Below are 21,784 nucleotides of genomic sequence, written 5' to 3'. Positions count from 1 at the left end.
TCTCCAGGACAACCACTCTGGTTATTAAACATCAGCGAAAGACTCTCCTAGGCTGTTTTATAGCCCTTTTTAGGGAAAGCAGAATATTAATGTGATCCTTCCCAAGCCTCAACGTAAGCAGAGAATAATTTAATTCTCTCATGCCAAAGCCAACCTACCAGTCAACCCTAACAAAAGCAGTAAAAACATGGTTTTAACAAGACACCTGACAAACTGCAGTGCTTCCCTAATTATCTCCTTGTCATATCTGTTTAGTGTGAATCATGAATTGATACTTGAGCAACCAAGATCCAGTGGATGTAGCTTGTGCCTGCCAAGTCAGCGTGCAGAGCAGAGCAGAGCTCAGGCACACGTAAGGCCTTTTCCATGTATTTTTCTGTGTGAGACTGGATCACCAAGACTGCCAAGCAGATACTACTGCTGCATCCACTACTCTTGATCCAGAACACCTAGACCCAGATTAAGCACTATCACAGTACAAAAACCAGTATGTTTCATGTTTCTTCTGTACCTTGCTTGCAAGTGTCTTCATTACACTGACAAAATTTAAAAACCTTTCAGTTTATCTTGAGATAAACTTTACCAGTTGTATCTTCAGTCCAGTGCTGCACTGTACCTGTGATTGCACACAAAAAGAAAAGTTTACTTGCCAACTGTAGTTGTATACAGAGCAAGCACAAAATACACATTCAAGCTGATTACAGAAGTTCACTCATCTTGAATAATTTAAGGTTCAAAATTTCAAAAAGTAATTTTATTCCAGGATTTCCCCATCAATATTATAGCATCATCCTGTGTGGGAGTTCCTCTACTATTATTGTAGCATAATACCTAACAACATAGTACAGTTCACCTGTTTGCAATTTATGTGGTATTTATGTGGCAAAGAAATGGATAAATTTTAGATTATGAAGTCAGAAAGAAGCACTGATACCCTCACAGGCATAAACCTGGGTACGTTATACTGCTGCTGTTGTGCTCCTGCTGTGACCTTGGGCAAGCCATTCGAGTTCTGTGTCTTCAGACTTGCAATGCACCTGGGTGGGCACCACTGTTCATCTGGTAAAACTCTCAGGACCTTAAGTCCTCTGGGCCTCCATGTTGCTGGATTTAAAAATGAGGTTAAAGTCATAGCCAGAACTGCCTATACATGTGAAAATTTACTGGCCCAAGTATAGGGATATAATTATGCCAGTATAGGAGTATCAGAATATTTTGCCACATAGAAACATCGTGCACTTGTTGCTCCATATCTCCTTCCAGGAAAGATGACTGAGTAAAAGCCAAAGTATTTGTAAAAGAATCAGTTCCAGTTCAATCCTGATTGTGTAACACATATCTGACTACTGTAAAGATCCCCATAAGCACAGCAGGCAGGAGAGGCTCACCGTGGGCTTCAAACTTTCAGCCAGTTCCACTTTGGAGCTGACACTCGCAAATCCAAATGGAGTTCAAGTTCATTTCAGAGGGACAGCGGCATGAGGCTTCATTACTGTGGGTCTGAAGTGATGGGTTCATGTGTGATGGGTTTACTCGCATGAACGAGGAGTAAGTGCGGCAATACCTATGGGCAGGAGGATGTCCACGTGTAAAACACCTGGGGATAGAGAGTGCTCTGTCATTGGGACGTATTACAGCAATTACTTCAGTATTAAGACTAGACCAAGTCAAGGCTGAATCACCTGTGGCAAGCGGCAGGATTCCTGTTCGATCAGGAATTGACTCTAAGTCCAAGTCTGACAGCATCCGCCGCTGTTCCCGAAGCCGCGCTGCCGGAGCGGGGCAGAAACGCCTTTGGAGCCGCGGTGAGGGTGTGGGAGGGGGCTCACAGCCGGGGCAGCTGTCGGGCTGTGGGTCAGGGCACACAGTGGCCGTGCCGAGCCGTGCCGTGCCGTGCCGGGGCCGCTCTCCGGCGGCGGGCGCAGCGCTCCCAGCGGGACCCGGCGGCGCGGCGGCGGGGGCGGGAATTTGGGGAGGATCCCTGGCCGGGCCGGTGCGTGTGTGTGTGTGAGTGTGTGTGTGAGTGTGCCGGTGAGCGGCGCGGGGCGGCTCCGGCCGCCTGACGCCAGCCGGGCCACATCCATCCCGATCCCCATCTCGATCCCGATCCCGATCCCGGCGCGGAGGAGCTGCCGGCTGCCCGCCCGTCACCGCCCGCCCGCCGGTAACAACTTCGCGTCCCTCCGCGCCTCTCCCCGCTCACTGCCCCGGGGCCGGGCCGCTGTGCCCGCACATCCTCCCCCTCCTCCCCTTCTCCCCGCGGTCCGTGCCCGGCGCTCTCCGGCCGCGGGGCGGGCGGCAGCGGCTCCGGGCAGCGCCGCGCTCCCGCTCTGCTCCCCGGCATGATGGCGGCCCGGCGGGGACCGCTCCCGGCTCCGAGTTGGTGGGTCGGTGCCGCGCCGGGCCCGGCGGGCGGCACAGCCCTTCCCCGCCGGGAAGCCGCCGGCCTGCGGCTCCTCCCCGGTCCCGGCCCCATGGTGGCCCGCGGGTTCGCGGCGGAGCCCGGCCGGCCGGGGCAGGGGCCCCCTTTGTGTGTGCGGGAACAGCCCTTCGCCTCCCGCCTCGGCCCAGCCGCGTCCCTCTCCCTCTCATTTATCTTCTTTCTTCTTCTGCCCCTCTTCCTTTCTTTCCTTTCTCTCCGCAGCCCCTTCCCCTCCTGTTTTTTTTTTTTTTTTTTTTCTCTCCCCTCCCCTTCTTTCTTCTTTAATGACAAATCTGTGCTTAGAGGTCAAGGAAAGTTCACTTTTTTTTTTTCTTTTCCCTGTTAGAGGGTTTGGATGCTTGAGATTTTCCCCCTCCTCAGTATAGTTGCTTCATATACTCGTACAGCCAAATAATCTTATCCTGAATATAGATCTTTAAAGCTTATTAAAATTTACTGGCGTGGAAATACTCAGTCATGCGTTCGAAAGGATCTGGGCCAAATACTGATTTTTTTTTTTTTTTTTTTCTTTTTTTTCAATATAAACTGAAGTCAGAGGGAGCTCTGACCAAGGCAGGGTTGCTGTGATTGCTCTTTTGTTAGTAGATCAATCTGAAGAAGGTACGTGGTCAGACCTTACAGTTTGCTTTTACAGTATCTGGATACCAACAGCTTATACTGAAAAAATACTTTTATACTGAAAATTCGTATTTTGATGTACTTTAAGTTAAAATGATGTTCACTGCATGTCTACAGTTTTCTTTGGGGAAGTATTTTAAACAGAGGTTAATAAAAACAGTATTGTTAGAGCCAGATGGGGAGGAGTAGAAGTAGATGGGTATTTCAGATACAGGCAAGTGGAAAAGATCTTTGCCTGAAACATGTCAGTGTTTAATGGATGTCAGTGTTCAGAGATACTGCACCTTAAAACTAACATGCTTCTTAGGAAAGAGCTGTCATAGCTGATAGTTTGGATCTTTTTGCATGCAGAGGGAAAATCAGAAAAATTGTTTAATATCTTTTTCTTCTAATAGTTACATGTGTTTTTAAGCAGCACTCAGGAGTAAGAATAAAAACTATAGCTTACCCAGCCACGGAGAGCACTTTTCTTTGCAGGTGTGTGTCTGTAATTCTTCATGTGGCTGACTGTATGCACCTTGTTGTGTCAAACAATAGGAGCAAACCATGTGAGGGAACCTAAGTTTGGCTTATTTTTTTCTTTTACTTGTAAGTAATGACTCGGCTGAATTATGGGACTTGAGTTTTTTAGTTTCAGCTGATTAATACTTAATTTCCCCCTTGAACCAGAGAGCAATGCTATAAAGCTTTTTCAAGATTCTCATTGGATTTTAGTGCAGGTTTACTTCTCTGTTGTGACTGGAAGAAGATTAGTATGAAAATGAGAGAGATCTGTCCCTTTTTTGAATTCTTGCTTTGGTCTTAGGGATGAAGTTTTACAATTTGCTTCAGACTGTAAGTAGGCACTTGAGAGAAATTTCCCTTGATTTGGGTGATTTGGAAGCCAGGAGGCTTCCACAGCAATGAGAAATGATCAGTTCAAGGCATGATCAGGTTACCCTAAGGGTAGGGATTTGTCCTTGCATTTGTTTTGACCCCATTACCATTGGATATGTAATCAAATACATTTTTTTCCTAGTCTGTTCTGTTCAATTTGCTTTTTTGTGTACCCTTGAAGATGTGATGATCTGATACATTTGAGTGAAGTGACTGAGTAAACAAATGGAGATCTTTCTGTTTTGGTATAAATATTAACTATCAAATCAAATATTTGAAAACTGATGAGTTTGGTGTTTGCTTTTCCTCTGTAGTTTGAAAACAGAAGTAAAGAGTTGAACGTGAAGAAAAACAATACAAAGGTTAATAAAAGTGCTACTTGTTTTCTTGAGTACTGGGAAATTATTTAGATTAAACTGTTAATTTCTTTGCTTTCTATAAAGATTTAAATTTTAAAAATGAAGGGGTTATGACTGTTTTGTTGTTTTTTGTTTTTTGTTTTCGTTAATTAAAGCATGAATGCACTGGACATTACATATTGCCAGTGTTCTGCTCTGTGCAGCCCAAGCTGTGTATGTAAAATATCATTTGAGTAGTCTTACAGGCCTAATGGAGGCATCATCTCAGCTTTATAAATAATGTAAGTTGTGTATAATGTGGAGTCCCCGGAGACTGCAGAGAAAGCATCATTACCAGCCTTTTCAACCTGCTGGAGATCTTAAATTGATTTACAGCACTGAACTGGTGCAAAATGATACATCAGGATGACACAGGGTCAACCTGTAAAAGTCTATGATGTGAGCCTGTTAGTTCAGTCATCATAATTAAACCATATTATGAGGGCAGCGAAGCAAGTGTCTGTGACATGTCCCATTGTGCTTCAGATACAGCTGGTTTAAGAATCAAATAAAGAGAGCACTGTGTGTATTATTTAAGTTATGCAATGAGCAGTTGAAATTAAAGTTTGTGGCCCTGTGAAGAGTAAAAGCTGAACCAATTTAGGTTGACTCTCAGCCTCTTCCTTGCCGTCATTAGGAGCTGAAATAGATGGAGGCATGTGCAGCTTTGGGATGTATGCATGGGGAAGTGGTTGTGAGTGAATCTCTGAAATTTATACATCCTTTCTCAAGCTAGACTTTACCTGCAGATTGTGCTGTCAGATATCAAGGGAACAAACAGACAACAAGCCAATTGTTTGGCTTTTTCCCCCCTAATATTTCTATCCTACTGAAGTTTGTAACTGCCTGTTGAAGCATTCCTGCAGATCTTGAACTATATGGGCAAACTTCTAGAAGAGAGACTGTAATTTTGAATATGAGTTGGCATAGGTCACTTTTCTTAGTGAAGACAACTGTGGCTTCAGATTTGCGTTTTCCTTTAATAGCCCTAGAAAATAGCATGCCATGGTAGTAAAATGTTTGCTAAATACTCAGCATCTTAGGTCTTGCTGTTTCTGCTGGTAAAATCACTATGATGTGTTTTGGGAAAAGTCCTGCAAAAACTACTTGTTTTTCTTCTTTCTGCTTGGGGATTTGGGAGTTTTGCATTTGTTAGTGTTTAAACCAACTCCTCATACCTGAATTGGTGTGAATTTTTAATCTCCTGAGGTTCTCCTAGCCCAGAAAGAAACATGCCTTATTTGTAATCATAAATATAAGTAAAAAAAATAATTTTGAGGCATGCAAGTGAAGCAGACAAAATAAATGGTCACTAGTGGTAAGAGATTTATTAGTCTCCAAGTTCAGTTGCACCTCAACAGCATGTGCTTTAGCTGAGGTGCTTTTTGAGTGGCAGATAAAGGAATTAAAGCTCACTTTGGAGTGCAGTGGCTTTTAAAATGTGAGTATGGAGCTGTGTCACTGCAGATGAAGAAACTACCGTACTGGAGAGAGAGCCATAAAATCTGTGAAAATGAAAGTCAGATTGCACAAATTGCTTTATGGTCAGTGAAGTGATCCTATGAATGTGTGGAGGTTTTGTTTTTTGTTGGTTTTGTTTCTGTTCTGTTTTTTAATTTTTAAATTTCTGGTTTAGGTTTTCATGACAACTTCACTCAGTTTTGCTTTCAGAGTTGGGAAAGGTCTGTTCTGCTCATAAAAGCTTCACTGTTTTTCCCTATAGTAACAGCAAACTAATGTTCTTCCATTGGCATTCCTTCTGTGTATAACAAAAAATATAAAGCCCAACTTGGCAAGCAAGGTTTAAAATGCTGGTGACTTACAGGTTCATCTATGCAGGCATCTTGCAATTCTCTAGCTATTTTGCTCAAACTGTAGAACAGCAGAGAGAATTTTTGTATTAGAATGGAGGGTTTAGCTTGGGATGGGAAAGAAGTTATTTTAAATTGATACTTTTAAAGTTTTAGTGTTGTATCCCTGCAGTCTGGGGTATTTCCATTAGAATTTCACTACTCTTCAAGATTTGAAATACCCAGAGAAAATGTTCGATTGAGCCTTTTGTGGAGGGCTTTACAGAGGGGGGATTCAAGGATGAGGACACCCTTGGATAATGGCTGCCACAAAGATCCCTATCCTCCTCCTCAGACAAATGGTAATTTGCATTACAGAAGCTTTTCGGGTTGCTGTGTATTTGAGTGGGGGATGCCTGTGTTTTTTAACGGGAGAAGGCAAACATTTCATCAAATGGGATGATTTCAAGGAATGAAAACATTTTCTAGAATAAACCCAGATCATGCAGGATTCTCTCTCTGCATCCATTTGTCACCTGCATGTGTTGGCACTGGAAGTTCCTCCCAGTTTAATAGGAGCAAAGGTTGAGCACAGTACTCCTAATTGGACTGTGTGAGGTCAAGTGTTCCACACATGAAATGCTGAGCTCTGTTGAGCTGTGGAGATGGGTCCATTTGTTGTTTTTTTTTCAGTTTGGGAAAGGAGGAAGGATGTGTCAGGAACTGTGGCAGTGGGATTGCTCTGGTGGAAGGGCTGTGGGGCCGTGGTGCCACACAGCAGCTGGGTTGAGCCATTGTTAGGTTCCAAAGGGTTTTCTGCAAGCACAGGTTGCTTTGCTCACTTGTGCTCTTCTAGTGATTACTGGCTTGGAGACTGTGTGGAATCTGAGTTTAGATCAGGGGATGAATAATTTTTCTTCCTGTCTCTAGACTTGCCAGTGTAGGGAAGCTGACCAGTAGAGCTATTCTGGACACTTGCACAGTTTGGTTATTCTAACATAACTCCATAATTGGTCTGGACTATGTCACTTTTATTCTAATATGTGTTATCCACTTGGGAGAGTAGATATTAGAACAGATGTCACCAGTCTCTTCCATTTGATTCTTCCCCCACCCTTTCTCCAGCATGCACAGGCGAAGTGTAGAGTACAAGGAGGAAAACAAATTATTTTTAAACCTGCCTTTATATAAGTCATTATATTTAGGCACTGTTCAAAGCAGTATCATCCAAACCCAACTATTATGTTGAGTTGGCATGTAAGCAAATCATTAATGTGGTTCACCAGTGATTTCTGAAGCATTATTTCATATTTCTGTACTCATAAAGGGAACACTCTTCCCAACATGGCAGCAGATGAGACTGTCTAAGCCAGTGTAGACAGTCTGAATTATAGCACTTAATGGTATTCAGAAGTATATCACTTGCATATTTTTGTCATTAAAACTATTACAATGCCAATCCACATCAAAGTGATCTTTGGACTATCAATCCAATATTGGGTAACTTGAAAATAAGATACCCATTAAAAATTTTTGCAGTGCTGAAGTGATTATAGACTGAATCATGAGAGTTTTTGCTGTCTCCTCATGTCTGTCCTCAGCATGGGTGTAAGAATCACATCTGCCCTCCAGTTTTGACGGATGGACCTTGCTTCCTTCAGTACTTGGCACTTGTTTGAGGAGAAGCTGAAAATATGTCCTCTCAATACAGATTTAATCCATGAGTAGAACTTGGATTTCAGGGTTTGCAGCATTACAGAGTTTCTTCTACAGAGGTGGCAAGACTTATGTACATGTTTAAGGACATACCTAAGTAGATGAAAGCAAAAAAAGCATATGTGCACACACTTGACACTTCTGTAGGAGGTTGAGAAGTTTTCCATGAGTTCAGAGAGCCTTTTATGTTCAGATTGATTGGTGCATGCAGTGACCACAGTTGATGGTACCTTTACTTTGTTTTCTTTCTCACTTTGCTCAACACGGTAAACTGGTATCTTATTCTTCAGTGTTTACATGAAAGATTAAATTGGTGAGATATTTTTCTCATAAATAATTTCAGACTTCCAATTTCAAGCATTTTAAGGCATTGAAAATAGTTTCAGCATTCTGTCTGGTGTAGCATGTTGAAACCAGGGCAACATCTTAAAGATGTTTTATTCTTACAATGGTGTGTATATAGGATCCTTCATATGGATAGGTATGCTATATGTGTATATGCACATATGAATACCTAAAATAATAGTCCCTGCTGTTGAAAGTTAAATTGTTTGTATCAGATAAAGGTAGGCTACACCTATATATAGTTGAGAAGGGCCTGTAAATTTATCAAGGTCTGTGTATGTAATAACTATTTATATATAAATACTTAAATGCCGTTTAAATGCTTAAAAGCTTAAAATCACTTTTGGTTAAAGATGAAGTAAATAACTGGAGAATCATGTTGCAACAAATTGTGGCTTCCCCTTAAATGTGTTTCTAAGGGTGATAGGAGGGGGAAACATCTGCTGTTTGGTCAGATGCTGTTAATGAGCTGCATATTTGACTTCATACTGCCAGTGTATTTCACCTTTGTATCTGCTAGGTTTCATTTGAATATTGACGTGGGAGGAATTAATCAAGCGCCCTTGTCTCACTAGTAAGGACTTTGATTCAGCTGATATGTTGAAGGAAACATGTAGCTTGCAATTGGACATATTTTCTGTGGCAGAGGAGAGGGGGGTCCCAATATTTTGTCAAGATAAACATGGTAATGTGTGTAAGAGAGAGGACGGAAAATGTTGTGGAACTGACATCTCCTATTTTTTCAGTTGGTTCAGTTGATTTAATTCTCTGGAGTGTCCCTGTAATTTATCTGGAATTATATCCTCATGAATAGCAAAAAATGTATGGGTTGGGGTTTTTTTTCTCTGTTGTTTTTCAACTCCTTGTCCTTTTCTTTCTAGCCCTCCCAAGATGTTGTAAAACAAACTCTGCTAGTGTTTCGGTAGGACAAAATAGTTGGCAGAACACCCTTGCTCACTGTTGGCCAGTTGTGTTTTTTCCAAGCTGTCTTACATGAAGCAAGAAATTTACTTTCAAGTTAGGCCACACACTAGCACCTGCTTAGGAGTGTAGATTCTGCTCCTGGGTCCCAAGAAGTTACTAAAACTGGCTCATCGCTAAAACACAGTTCTGTTTGATGAAGGCTTCTTCTTTTGATATCTAAATTCTCTGGTAGGAAATTTGACGTATTTTTACCACTGTTACAGTTTCTGGGCTGAAATATACTTTGGGGAAAGTGAGTTTGGATTTATTTTAATCCAGGAAGGGCTTTAGTCAGGTTAGTAAAACTACAAACTACAAGATGTTTTTTTTTTTTCCTGTTGACTTTATTCCATGTGTAATAAAATAATCCATCCTGCCTTTGCAGATAGGCTGTGAGACAAACAGGATGTAAAAATGACAGGGCTTAGTCATGGTTGCTTAAGTTATCTGGTGCTATAGTGGTGAGTATGGCATGGGAACCTCTATAGATCAGAATCTTCCAGTAGCTCACAACCAGTGAAAAATGGGGTGGAAAAGTGGCTTCTTACCTGGCTGTATGTGAAGCAAGGTGACTGTGATGAGGACTTGGTTTTAATGGAACAGAACCATACATGAAGCCAAACTTCAAAGGTACAGGCATGAAGGGAAGAAGAGTGAGGCAACTCAGAAGGCTTCTGGATTCTCTGAAGTGGTCAAAGTCAGGGAGAAAGCAGCTGTCTTGTGCCTCTGCCTATGCACAGCAAACAGAGCTCAGTCCCTACCTTAGTGTAGCAGTACTTGATGCGATGCTGTAGTTGTGCCAAGCCAGGCAGAGTTCTATCCAGTTTTCTTGAACCTATTGCTTTTCATATGTGTGACCAAATTAATTGGCAGGTGGTTGTTTTGAGAACTTCACAGAATCACAGTATGGCAGAGACTGGAAGGGACCTCTAGAGGCCATCTGGTCCAGCCTCCTGCTCAGTCATGGCCGTATAGGTTGCCCAGGATCGTATTTGGCAACTTCTGTTTTTGCAGTTGTGTGACAACTGCTCTACTGTTTTGTCCCAACAGTGAATAAAGTAGATTTAGCATTTATTTGAACCTCAAAGACTTGCCAACATGTACATGATGGTTTCAGGGATTGCTACACGCCTAATGTTGTTACAATGCTTAATTTCAAATGTGTGGTAGTATTTCAGGAATTCCAAACACACCTAAAGCATGTGCTCCACTGTACAGGGAGGGAAGAGAGATGGAAGGGACAGAGACCCAACCTGAGTGGCTTTACTGAGGTCTTACCTTGAGTCTCCAACATTCAAGACCAGAATTTCATCTTCCTTCACACAGTCTTTTGCTCTTTGCTCGTCAGGCACTTCTCCTTTTTATCACTAAGAAGATAGATGGCTAGCTAGCTAGATAAAAAGAACAGACCTTGGTTATGTCATCATTCTAGTTCTGCTAATTACCTGGTGAATGCAGTGATGAATTCTGAAAAGTGTGAATTTTGACCTTGCTGAGTGTCTTGGAAAAGCTGACTTACATATAGGTTGCCATCTTGACTATTGCAGTTTCCTGTTCCGCATTTTTGCTCGCTGCTGGCTTTACAGTCTGGCATATTTAATAACAGGCCCTTTATTATCCATGCTAGCTAGTGTCAGTGTTAAGTGCATTCTCTTGGTAGTAGCCAAAGGAAAAGTCTTTGTCTTTATTAGCTTAAAAACTTAGGATAATGCAATTATAGTTTCTGTAATATGTTGTATTATATTTCATGTGGAGAATATTTTATAAATGCTCTCAGCTTAAAACTCTGCAGTGTGTGGTATTTTTGGATAGATGGATATGAAATCTTTTTTCCCCCAAGTTTGCTGTCTAGTTACTAGAGCAGAAGGTAGTGGCAGTAGAGGGGGTTGAATTGCTTGCTGGAGTGTTTGATTATTTATAACCAGCCAAAGCAGGGCTCCTTGCTCTGGGGGTGAGAGCAGGTTTTGCAAATCAGCTGAAGTACTTGTGTCTGAGTGTGAGCTAATCTTTGACCTGCATATCACTTAAAATTGAAGGATGGCAGCTCCCTGAGATGGAAATAACTCTTAAGAACTGGGTTTCTCTCAGTCCCAGAGATTTGGGATTTCTTCATGTAGGCTGGCTGGGTGACTTCAGTGCTCTGAGCTGAGCCTGCAGAATGTGTTTTTTGGTTTATGTTGGTTCTGCCAGGTTAGGAAGGTGAACTGACTGACAGGTAAAGTTATGTTGCAGTACCAAGGCTGGCACAAGGGAGTAAAGGGAAACCTTTTCTCTCTGGGTGGGAGCGAGCCCTTGGGGCTGCTCATTGGCTTGAGGACCTGTGACCTTGCTGGCCCAAGGCAGCTGCTGGAGATAGCCAGTCACAGACGAGTGCTGTAGCACTCCCAGATGGAGACTTCCTTAAAGTGCTTGCCAAGGAAAGGTCTAATTTACAGGGTTTTTTTCCCAGATACTTATGTTGGTGATTAGCAGGGAGAGACTGGACTGCCAACAGTTACGTCAGCCACAAAGCCCCAGTGTAGCTCTATTGGCAGTGAAACGACAGTGATTAATGGTGCAGTATCTTTTATGGGGGGTGAGGGAGGAACGGGTGCAGAGCAACACTTAAACAAGCTTTCCTGGTCAAGTGTTGTTTTGCTGGTATAAACTGCAAGCTGTCTTAGAGCTGTTTTTCTAGTTTAGTGCAACTGCATGAGCAGAACACATCTAGTGCATGTCCTGTGTGAGACAGGACAAGTGTTTTTCCTCAGGAGGAAAAGAATGTCAAGTTTTTCATTGTAGAAACTTTATTTTCCTCTTTAAAGGATGAAATAACTTTAAACAGTTGGCAAACTCAGTACAGTTAGTGGCATTATCAAGAAATCAGAGAAAAGGCAAATACTAAATCCACTAAAAACCCTTCTGTAAAAGCAGATTGGTGTTACCAGAAATCATTGCCAGTGATGACAGTTAGGACACCTGAAGCTGATCTGTGCTGTGAGCCAGTGCACTGTTTGTAGCTTTCCTGCATTCTGCACCACTGCATAAATCACTTTCAGATTTTTGGCTTTCCATCCACTTTTCTCAAAAGAAATTCAGAAAGCATTTGTTACGGTACTATACAATAAACGTGTTTAAAAACCCTTACTCATTTTTGTTACTTGCATGTTTGTAATATATTTCTTAAATGTAAGGAATCAGACTATCTACAGATTCAAAATACAAGCTTGTAGGTATTTCCCTAGTAGTGGGAGCTACTACTTTTCCTAGTGCTGGAACGAGGTACTCACTGAATTCCCTTGTAGCCTTCTGCTGTGCTGAGAAACTCTCCAGAACATGGGAATCTGACTGTAACATCTTTTTAATTTTTATCTCTGGCTTGGCTAGAGGCTTTTTTGCAGAAAGCATCAGCATGACTGGCATAAATACTTCAGGGCTTTTTACTGCAGTTGACTGGATAACTGTTCTCTTTGCCCTTCTGCCCACCAGTTTATCAGGAATTAGTCTTGTTCATGGTCAAACAGCAGTGAATCTACTGTGGTTTGTGAATGGGGAGCAGTTTAGAACTGGTAGTGCTGGTGGCAGGCTGCTTTGGCACAAGTCTGATATTCCTGATTTTTTCCATCCCACCTTTGTCTACCTTCTTGTTTTCACTGATTTGGGACATGAGGACTCTCAATCTTCTAGGCTAGCCAGCAGTCAGAGTTGTTTGAACCTAAAGGCTTCTTATCTCGAGAGCTGGGGAGTGCTGGTTTCAGTCCCAGAATTAAAGACATGTATGTAATAGCTAAAAGGCAAGGAGTCAGAAATCTTTGTGTGTTCTTTCTGTGCACTTGCTTGTAGCCTAGAAGTAAGTAGTCTTGGCAGGCAACTTTGGAACTTTGAGTTCTTCTGTCCATCCTCAGTTCCAGACCAGCTGTGACTGTTTTTTCAGTAGCAGGCAGCAGTGGAAAATTTGGAAGCATAATGGCTGTTTTAAGCTAGCCTGCTGCTGACCTTGCAGAGCATGGGGTGTTTGGAAAATGCTGCGTTTTGGTGTCTTGGCTGCAAGAGATTTGCAGCTTTGCAAAACCTGGCTTTTGTAACTTCAAACTGGTCTCAAAAAATTATAGTGGAGTGATTAATAGGTTGTCTTATTGCCATATGCAGTCATACAGGCTCTGTTAAGAAGAAAAGCTTGCAGATAAGGAAAGGGTACTGAGTAATTCTTTATGTGGCTTAGTTCCTCTTCCAAAAGTCATGAAAAGCTTAAAGATAACCAGGGAATTAGACAGACAGATTACAGCCCTTTTCTCCTGTTGTAAAACCTCTGTATTCCCAGTAAGCAATGTAGGAGGATATCTCCCACTTCCTTTCAAGCTATGCTGTTCCCAACTGCTGTATTAACTATCAGTTCCTATCTGTGGGTTGAAGCCTTTGTACAGAACGCTCCAAAGCCTTGATCTCAGGAATATGAGAAAACAGTTTGACGTGAGATTCTGCAGATGTTCTGGCACAGGGCTGTGGCAGCTGCTTTTGCCTCATCCCACAGTTTTTTGGATCTTTCTGACTCCTCGTGTATGTCTGCACCCTTGTTTTGCCCTTTTGAAAGGGGAAAGGTGTGTCTGTGACTTCTGCATCTGTTTTTAGTGTAGGCACGCTCAGAGTTGTACCTCAGTTGCTGGTAGAGGCTGCAATCAACCCTTTGTATGTGTTTGTGGGTGTATTTTAAACTTTAACCTAAAGTGTCCTTGACTTGGTCTCAGGAGGATCCCTGATTTGTACTTGCCTGTAAATAGTAAACTTTAAAGAGTTTAATTGTCTTGTGTGGAAGCTGCAGGAGCGTCTATAAACACTGTGATCTTCCATTTATAAAGGGTCTGTGACTTAGAATGGCTTGATAAATACCAAGGAATTTCCAGGGAGTAGCTGCTATGATGGGGTTGTGCAGCTGCTCTTCACTGTCCTGAGGACCTGGAGCACACTGGGTTTTGTCTCATCTGAAGTCCAGTCCCGGTTTTCAGAAGGCCACTCATGGCATGCTGTAATTAAATAATGTTTCATTGGACAGTGGAAGTCTGGCAAATATTGGTGTTTGTGTCTGTGTAGTATAAACATGGCTTGCAAAGCTGTGTCATCTTTAAACACTTTTTTTGTAGAGAATGGTAGTTGTGAATTGCAGGGCACTTGATGAAATGCAGCATGGACATTTTAAAGACATGAAGAAGGTACAGTGTTTTAAAAGTTGTTTAAAGGCAAAAAAATAGCTCTTTGGGTTTTAGAGATAAGGCAAAAACCAGGAAAGCTGGAAGAATCCTTTAAAATGAGGAAAGCTGGAAGAATCCTTTAAAAAGAGTAAAGCAAGCATCTCATGAAATGCACTGAAATGTTCTTTAGCATTGGCAAACTCACTATTCTTATTTCAGGTGTTTAAATGGTGGGTGGAGGACTAATTTGTGGAAAGATTTATTTAATTTAACAGCATTACTTTTTTGGTTTAATTTTCACCAGTTTTTTCTGCTTTGCTGAGGCTTGACCCAATAACTCTTTTATTAGTGAATAAGTAATTTTTCTTCTCAGTTTTTGTCATCTTTTGATTTGGTGAAGGATTCTGCTTTAAAGCTGGGGATCTTGAGCTGTAATTTAACATCTTTACTTAATCTCTGATAAATGAGGTCTGGGTCACAGTCTTTAGAAGTGGTTTAATGCAGCTGATGTAACTGTATTGGTGCATGCTCTTGGTGAAATGAATCATTTGTAAGAGCAGTGACTTGCCTCAGCTGAGCATAACTGGAGTGCATTTGGTGGGGTTCCCTCCTTAAAATACATGCTGTTGGAGCACTGCTCTGGCTGGGGCTGACAAACCCCTTTTTAAATTCATGCGGTCTGTGCTAGGCTGTGCTGTTCTCTGAAGACAAAACACATCTTGCATTTTATGAGCTTCACTCAAAAATTTTGATGCCTGAGTGGTGATGGGCATTTTTCTTTCTTTTCTGTTTTAAAGGTTTTTCTTTATGCTGCAGATGTATGTTTTAACTGCCTAAAAAAACTCCTGAAAGTGACATGTCAGTAAATTTTCCCCATCTCACCTGTGAAGGAAGTTCCTCCCGCCCAGTACTGATGAATTGGAGGGAAATGCTTTTTTCAGCTGATAAAAAGAAATAAAATTCCGTGCCCTTCCCAAAGGAGGAATTCAACAATTGGACAAGTGATGTGGGACCATGTGTTGGTTTGTAAAAGGATATAGTTTGTAAAGATGTTTCCTTTGATGCCTGTGATGAATATGGATGTGTTTCCCTTGGAGAGGGTTTTGATTAAATTATGCAATTAGAGCTGACCAGACAGATCTAAATATAGGAAGAGGTTTCAGTTATCCTGCCTTTGTGTGCATTAACACACCCACACAGATGTGTGTTTGTTATTGTTGTAAACAACACCTGTTTTCTAAAGACAGTTCAAAAAGTCAGGAAAGGGAATAGTCTTTGTGGAAAAATGGAGTTATACAGGAGTTTTATAATGAAAGAGGAAAAAAAAATCTGTTTAACCCATGTGGATAGGACTTCTGACTTATTTTGATAGCTAGGCTAGTCCTGTCATCTTTGTGGATGTTCACAAAGCCATGGCCAGTGCTCCAGACTGGTCTTAGAGGTTCTACTGCATTTTTCAGGACTTGGTCTGTTTCATCTAACAATGCTGGCTGAGATCCTTGGCTGCTCCTGTACTCCTGAATGTTCTTAGTGTCCTGGTGGGACAATGTGTGAAGTTTAAGTACACCACAGCAGAGGTGAAATGGATAAACCTGCCCCAAGGATGCACCCACTGTGATACCTGGTAATTCATAGTGTCTCTTGAAAACTGTTTCTTTGGCTATGCTTTATTTTGAATGTCTTGTCATAGTTTGAGGATTTCTTTAAGAGGCCTTTAGCTTGGAGAGAGTGAAGAATGAAGAGTCTCTTCCTACATAGCATTTAGAAAAAAACCCACCTGTCTACACTATTGTGGCAAGTTTTGTGATTCACAGCCTTGCATTCATCTTATAGGTTATTTTAGTGAAGTTCATATTTTGCAATCCCATCTGTGCCAGAGTTTTGACTGAATCATCAAGTTACAGTTCCTTCCTGACCTTGGTTAAAGTACGAGGCTGCGGTTTTAGAGATAATCTTTGAAAGCACATCCGATTCAGTCTGACTGCTCGCCGACACCAGAAGGGATTTCTGCACACCTGCATGGATGTTTTCATCTACCCTGCTTGTACTAGCCCTGCTGTGCAGCAGGCTCACCCAGCTTCCTGACCAGCTATCTTGGCAACTTTGGTTTTAGCTTTCTCCTGTAGTCTTGGCAATATAAAATATATATAAAATAAGCACTGCAAGGAGATTGGCAGGCGGCAAAGGAAGAGATGGCGTTTTGTGATTTTTGTGGTATCTGAATGCAAGAATGAGTAAAATTCAGCAGGGTGTTTTTCATCTCCGGTGAAAAAGGCATGATTTGAGGATCTGGTGATCACTTAAGAGCTGTATAGTATCAGTGTTTTTTGTAAACATGGTGGAGATAAGACTCAATGAAGGATGTGGTGTTTAAATTTGTTTTCATGACTATGGTTTTCAGTAGGTCAAAACAGTTGCAAAGGTATTGGGAAGAAGTGTTCTTAACCAGGACAAGGGCAGATCTAATTGTTAATGCATGTCTGTTAAAACTGGGAAAGAACCTTTGCCAGTGATCTTTTCTCACAATGATATACTTGTTTAGAAATACTTCTGTGCCATTTTAGTTGTATTGTAACACAGGATTCGGTTTCTCATGTGTATGGAAAGTGGGTATTTTTTCTGGAGAAGCAACAGTGAAGTTACCATAAATCTGTCAAATCTGGTACCCTCAAATCCAGAAAACCTGTAAGAATTAGCTATTGTTTTACTCTTGCAGTCATGATAGTTGAGACTTCAAGGGCAAGGAGCAGTGCCTTGTCTGCCAGAAGCCAACTGGGAAGGCGGGCAGGAGGAAAGCTGTGGTTCACTGTAGAAACTGGCTGAACACTATGTTCTTGGTTTGAGCTGTGGGGAGCACTGGGAAGGAGCTGGCAGATCCTAATAGTGTAAGGTTATCCCTTCATGCTCTGGACTAACAGAGGAATGGGCTTTTTGGGTTTTTGTTGCCCTCCTCCCCTCCACTGGTAAATCCTACATTGCCCCTGTGGTTTCATTTTGCTCTCCCCCCACCTGCTGAACTAAAGGGTGCTTGTGAATACCCTGTGATTTTTCCCTGTGGGCTGCACATACATGGGAGATTTCTTTGGAAGGGCAGTCCCTCAGCCAAATATCATGAGGGATGGCCCTAGAGGAGTTTTGACAGACTGGGTATTTTGGGCTGTAACAGAGATTACTCCACAGAACAGACTGGTGATACCCATCCTCCTGGCCCTTGCTGGGTTTAAGTAAGGTAGGGAGTCTAATGCAGTGTCAGGAAAAGCCCTGCCTTCTCTGTTAGGTAGGATGAGGTATTTTCAACACCAGTGTGTTCCTCTTGTGCTTGAATGATGTGTTGCATATTAGAACACAGAATCGCATATTTCAGTGTTTTTTGAATTCTTCCTACCATGCCAAGAGATCATAAAAGAGTTAATTTGTTTTCTTCTTGTCGTTTTCCAAACCTACAAAGGAAGCCAAGTCAGGTTCTGTACAGGCTCTCTAATGAGTTGTACAGCACTCTGATGTGAAATGTGCTTTCTTTTTGCATGTGTGTTGTAATGTTACTGAGGTTTCTACCAGGTTTAGTGTATTTTTCCAAGCTGAGGAAGATCTGTTCTTCTGCCATAGGAAGGTGCAAAGAAAGAATTTGTTGACTAAAAGGAGGGTAATTCAGCTGAAGGCTCCGGACTTTCTGTTTCACAAATCACATTACTTGAAGAAAGAAATAGAAACATTTTGCTGCTTGCTCCAAGAACAGGGAGCTAGATTAAGTTAGTGCACAATATGTTGTTATACATTCTGCCATTGCAGCTGCTTAGACTTCATGCCTTTTAGTAATACGTGGAAACTGTACTTGGAGATCATTCCTGCAGAATAGGCAGCTCCCTGGCTTCTATGCCAAAATCTGTTTGGGTTTTTAATTTTTTTTAAGGTCTAAATATTGTACTGATTACATGAGTTGCTGAAAATATGTGTCTCTCAGAGCTGGTAAATGACTAAATATTTTAAAAGAAGCAAATTAAAATCTCTCTACTTGTTATTTCTTTATAGTGTTACTAAGTAATGGATGCTGGGAAGAGGTATGTTGACTAAGATAAATTGAATTTTTAAAATGTAGTCATAGACTAGACAGTTTTCTCTATTAACAATTATCCTCACTGTGGTTCCTGCCCATTTTTATGTCTAACTGTGCTAAGCATATATTAAAAATATTTAATAGGATCTTTTTTGCCTGCATCACTGAGCCTGTAATACAAATAATGAAATTAGTAGAAGAGTTAGAGTCACTTCTTGTTTGCCTGAAACTTGGGCTAGAAGTTGTTTTGTTCCCCCATCCACCCCTCTGGGAGAGGATCATCTAATTGTCCAAACCCTTTCTCCACCCATCAAAAACAGTCATTTATGCAAAGTGGGACAGTTTCCTATGGGATCTCCTGTGGGAATTTGAAAGCAGTCTCGTTGAATATTTTACTGTCTGCTTCATGTTGCTGACAGAGTAACTATCTTTTGTTTGAGGGCTAGAAAAAAAAGGACTTCACTCTTAGGCATTTTGCCTAAATATGTTTTTTTAAGTACAAGGCAGGCTAAACAGATATATATATAAAAATATAATGCTCACCTATCTTTTACAGGCTGCATACAGGTTTGTGTGCTAATCCAGAGACTACAAAAAAGACAACAGCAGTGAAGGAAGACAAATAAAACAACACCAGGATTTAAAAGAAGTTTGTTGAGTCCAACACATCCATCAGCAGACAGAATGCATAATAAAAAGTGCATGGGTTTGGATGTAGAGAGTGTCTGATAAGTGGGTAACAACTCAATTTCCTTTAAACTGTTGCCAGACTGCCTTTTGGAGAGTGTCCTGTTGTTTGGCCTAGGTTTCTGTTTCATCCCTACCTTGTGAATAAACAGACCCTTCAAGGGCTGGTGGTCACTTAACTGTTGGAAATATTAACTCCCACTTTCCCAGAAGGGCACGTGGATTTGGGGAAGAGAGGCACAGACTGTGTCATCTGCTGACTCTTGGTTTAATCTTTATTTTGCACTTCCAGCTGATAAGACCACTTTGTGCAGAAGTAATACAGGAAATGATGCAGTGCAGAAACCAAGAGTGGCAGAAAGGGAAATGGAATGTACTGGCAAGGGCTCAGCCCTGCAGACTAGCTCTTTGCTTCTTGGAAACTAAAATCTCCACATACATTGTGGTTTGAGTTTTATTTGTTTAGTTTTGTTGTTGTTTTTTTTTTTTTCTTTGTCTGTTTGGTTTTTGGGTTTTTTTTAGCTTAATATTGGTTTTGGAGCTTAGAGAAGCTAGTGTACAACAGCCTGAGAGTTTTGTCCCCCTTCCCTTATCTTGCTGCTTGTTCAGGGCTTGGGATGTGCTTAGGCTTTGTTTTGGAGGCAGGACTTCAGCAGGAATCCCTGGCTGGAGGCTGGTGCCCAGCTGGGTCCTGCTGAGCTGCATTACTTCCAAGCTCACCTCCCAGCGCTGTGCCTAATGCTGTTCCTCCTGCTCCCAGCAGCTGCTGCCACAGAGATGCCACCATAGCTTTGATTGTGAGGGTGAAACTTGTTTTGGAGTGCATGATTGTGGGAGTGGGATGTGTGTGTGTGCTGCAAGATTTGATCCAAAAAACTTGAGAGAATCTTTGGTCTGGCTGCTTGGGGCTGCATCTGAGCGTCGTCTTAGTCTGTGCAAAGCTCATGCACTAGCTCATCTTAGGGCTGTATTTTCAGGCACTGGTATAAACACACATTCTTAACAGACAGGACTTTTCCTTCTTCACAGCAAGTAGCTTGGTGAAAAATGGGTCTGGCCTAGATAGAGCCACATCTGCAAACATTATCAATGTTGAATGAAGCTCGGGTCGAAATGTAGACTTTGTACTTCCTCCTTTATTAGAACTTCAACTCAAGCCTTTGAAATCTTTTTTGTTTAATTTAAATGGAAGTGAAAGAGAAAGCTTTACTTGATATACTACTGGAACTTGTAACTTTTGTGTGTGGAACTTGTATCTTTTGTTTGAAAAGTACAGAAAAAAGATACTTAGAATATTGATTGAGATACAGACTATATATGAATTGAGAATAACTCAGTTACAAATATATTTAAAACACAAGCACTGGGGTTCTGGTAATTCAGTTCTTAAATTAGCACAGCATTTTAGTAGAGCACTTTACAGTGCATGTAAGGATAAAGTATACCTGGAGTACAGTCAGTGACAGTAATGGAGTTTCAGTTCATTTAATAGTATAGCACATGCCCACATAACAAAACAAATTCTTAAATTTGCTGCAGGCTCATGCAAATCTTCACTTGCATTAACATTATTATTTCAAATACAGTTCTTAGCATAAAAGAAATGGGATGTACCAGTTTGAAATGTAGGTAGATGTGGCCTGTGTCTTAGTCCATAATCATTATTCACATAAATGTAGTTTATGCATTCAGCCTAATAAAACTGAACCTCTGCAATTAGATAACTGTTCTAGTGACAAGTTTATTTGGATAAAGTAGATGGTTGTCAGCTTAAAGTTCTTCAAATATAGTGGTATACTATGGAACCGTTGCAGTGTCTGAGAGTCAAGAGAGTGAGTGTGCCATAGCATTTGCAGTTTTAAAGTCTGCAATCTTTTCTTGATATAGCTGTGAAATTCTGTCCAACATGGGTGTGCTGACACCTTCTATTCTCTGTGTGTATAGATTGCTGGTTGATTGGGTGTTTTTTGTGTTGTTCTGATGGCAACAAAAATATTCATATCCTTTTCCCCTTCCCCCTTCCTCTGCAACCTGTTGGTTTCCAGTCCAGGATATGTTTCCTGTCTTGTCTGTCTATTTGAAAATCAGTGGTATGGTGCTCTTTGTCTCATTTTCCCCTCCCTGCCAGTCCTGGGTCTCTTCTGCTTTCCTTGCTTTTCCTTTTGCCTGCTCCCAGCCTGGACAAGGACAAAACCTGCTGCTCACAGCTGAGACTCCTTCAAATGTGCCATTCCTCCCCCTCTTGACCCATTGCTTCAGTCCCATTCCTTGTCTCCCAGCTTGAGGACTACTGTTCTGTCTAAAATCCTCTTATCTGGACTTCCTCGTCCTTCCCACTCCTTCGTAAGTCCTTGAGTATATCAGGCAGACATTGCAGCACAAAGGGTCAGTGGATAATCGGTGAAGTTCATGATAGCTTTCCCTCACAGGCTGCTAGGAGTTCTGAGGGCTCTTGGGTGAGGTGGGCAGATGCAGTTTTCTTTTTCATGTGAGTGAGTGAGGGCTAAGATCTTTCTGGTTTCACTTTTTTTTTTTTTTTTTTTTTTTTTTTTTTTTTTTTTTGGTGGGTTTTTTTTCTTTTTTTTCAGAGTGAGTTATGCTCAGGTCTAGTGCAGTGATTTTTGAACTTCATGCTTGGCAGTTTGGAGAGAGCTGGGCAGCACATTGCTACTGGGAAATATTGCTTCCAGCGACTCTCTAAAATAAATAATAAAAAAAGCACTAGTGAT

The 21,784-nt window shown here is 41.5% G+C and overlaps 2 protein-coding genes across 6 annotated transcripts in view; one reads left to right on the top strand and one right to left on the bottom strand.

Moving 5' to 3' along the window:
• The window catches only part of SMAD1 (SMAD family member 1), a 53,584-nt gene that overhangs the window by 8,757 nt on the left and 23,043 nt on the right, over positions 1 to 21,784 (top strand). The window contains exons 1-3 of one of the 5 annotated variants that reach the window (XM_056489041.1): positions 14,255 to 14,335; positions 15,112 to 15,336; positions 15,775 to 15,938. The exons of 1 other annotated variant lie outside the window; for it this stretch is intronic. The gene's annotated coding sequence lies outside the window, so the exon portion shown is untranslated. Of the gene's footprint in view, positions 1 to 1,940; positions 2,165 to 2,288; positions 2,388 to 14,254; positions 14,336 to 15,111; positions 15,337 to 15,774; positions 15,939 to 21,784 lie in introns of those variants that run through there. 3 more of the 5 variants (XM_056489039.1, XM_056489042.1, XM_056489043.1) reach the window with 3 other exon arrangements.
• LOC130252346 (proline-rich proteoglycan 2-like) lies at positions 800 to 2,901 on the bottom strand. Its single transcript, XM_056489816.1, has 3 exons — positions 2,880 to 2,901; positions 1,683 to 2,171; positions 800 to 1,597 (listed from the first exon to the last, which is right to left on the bottom strand). Exons 1-3 carry the CDS (start codon positions 2,899 to 2,901, stop codon positions 1,530 to 1,532), a joined length of 579 nt encoding a protein of 192 aa, XP_056345791.1. The 3' UTR covers positions 800 to 1,529.

The sequence above is a fragment of the Oenanthe melanoleuca genome, chromosome 4 (assembly GCF_029582105.1).
Source record: "Oenanthe melanoleuca isolate GR-GAL-2019-014 chromosome 4, OMel1.0, whole genome shotgun sequence".
In the NCBI taxonomy this organism is placed as follows: Eukaryota; Metazoa; Chordata; class Aves; order Passeriformes; family Muscicapidae; genus Oenanthe; species Oenanthe melanoleuca.
This window is presented reverse-complemented; position numbering and strand designations above follow the sequence as displayed.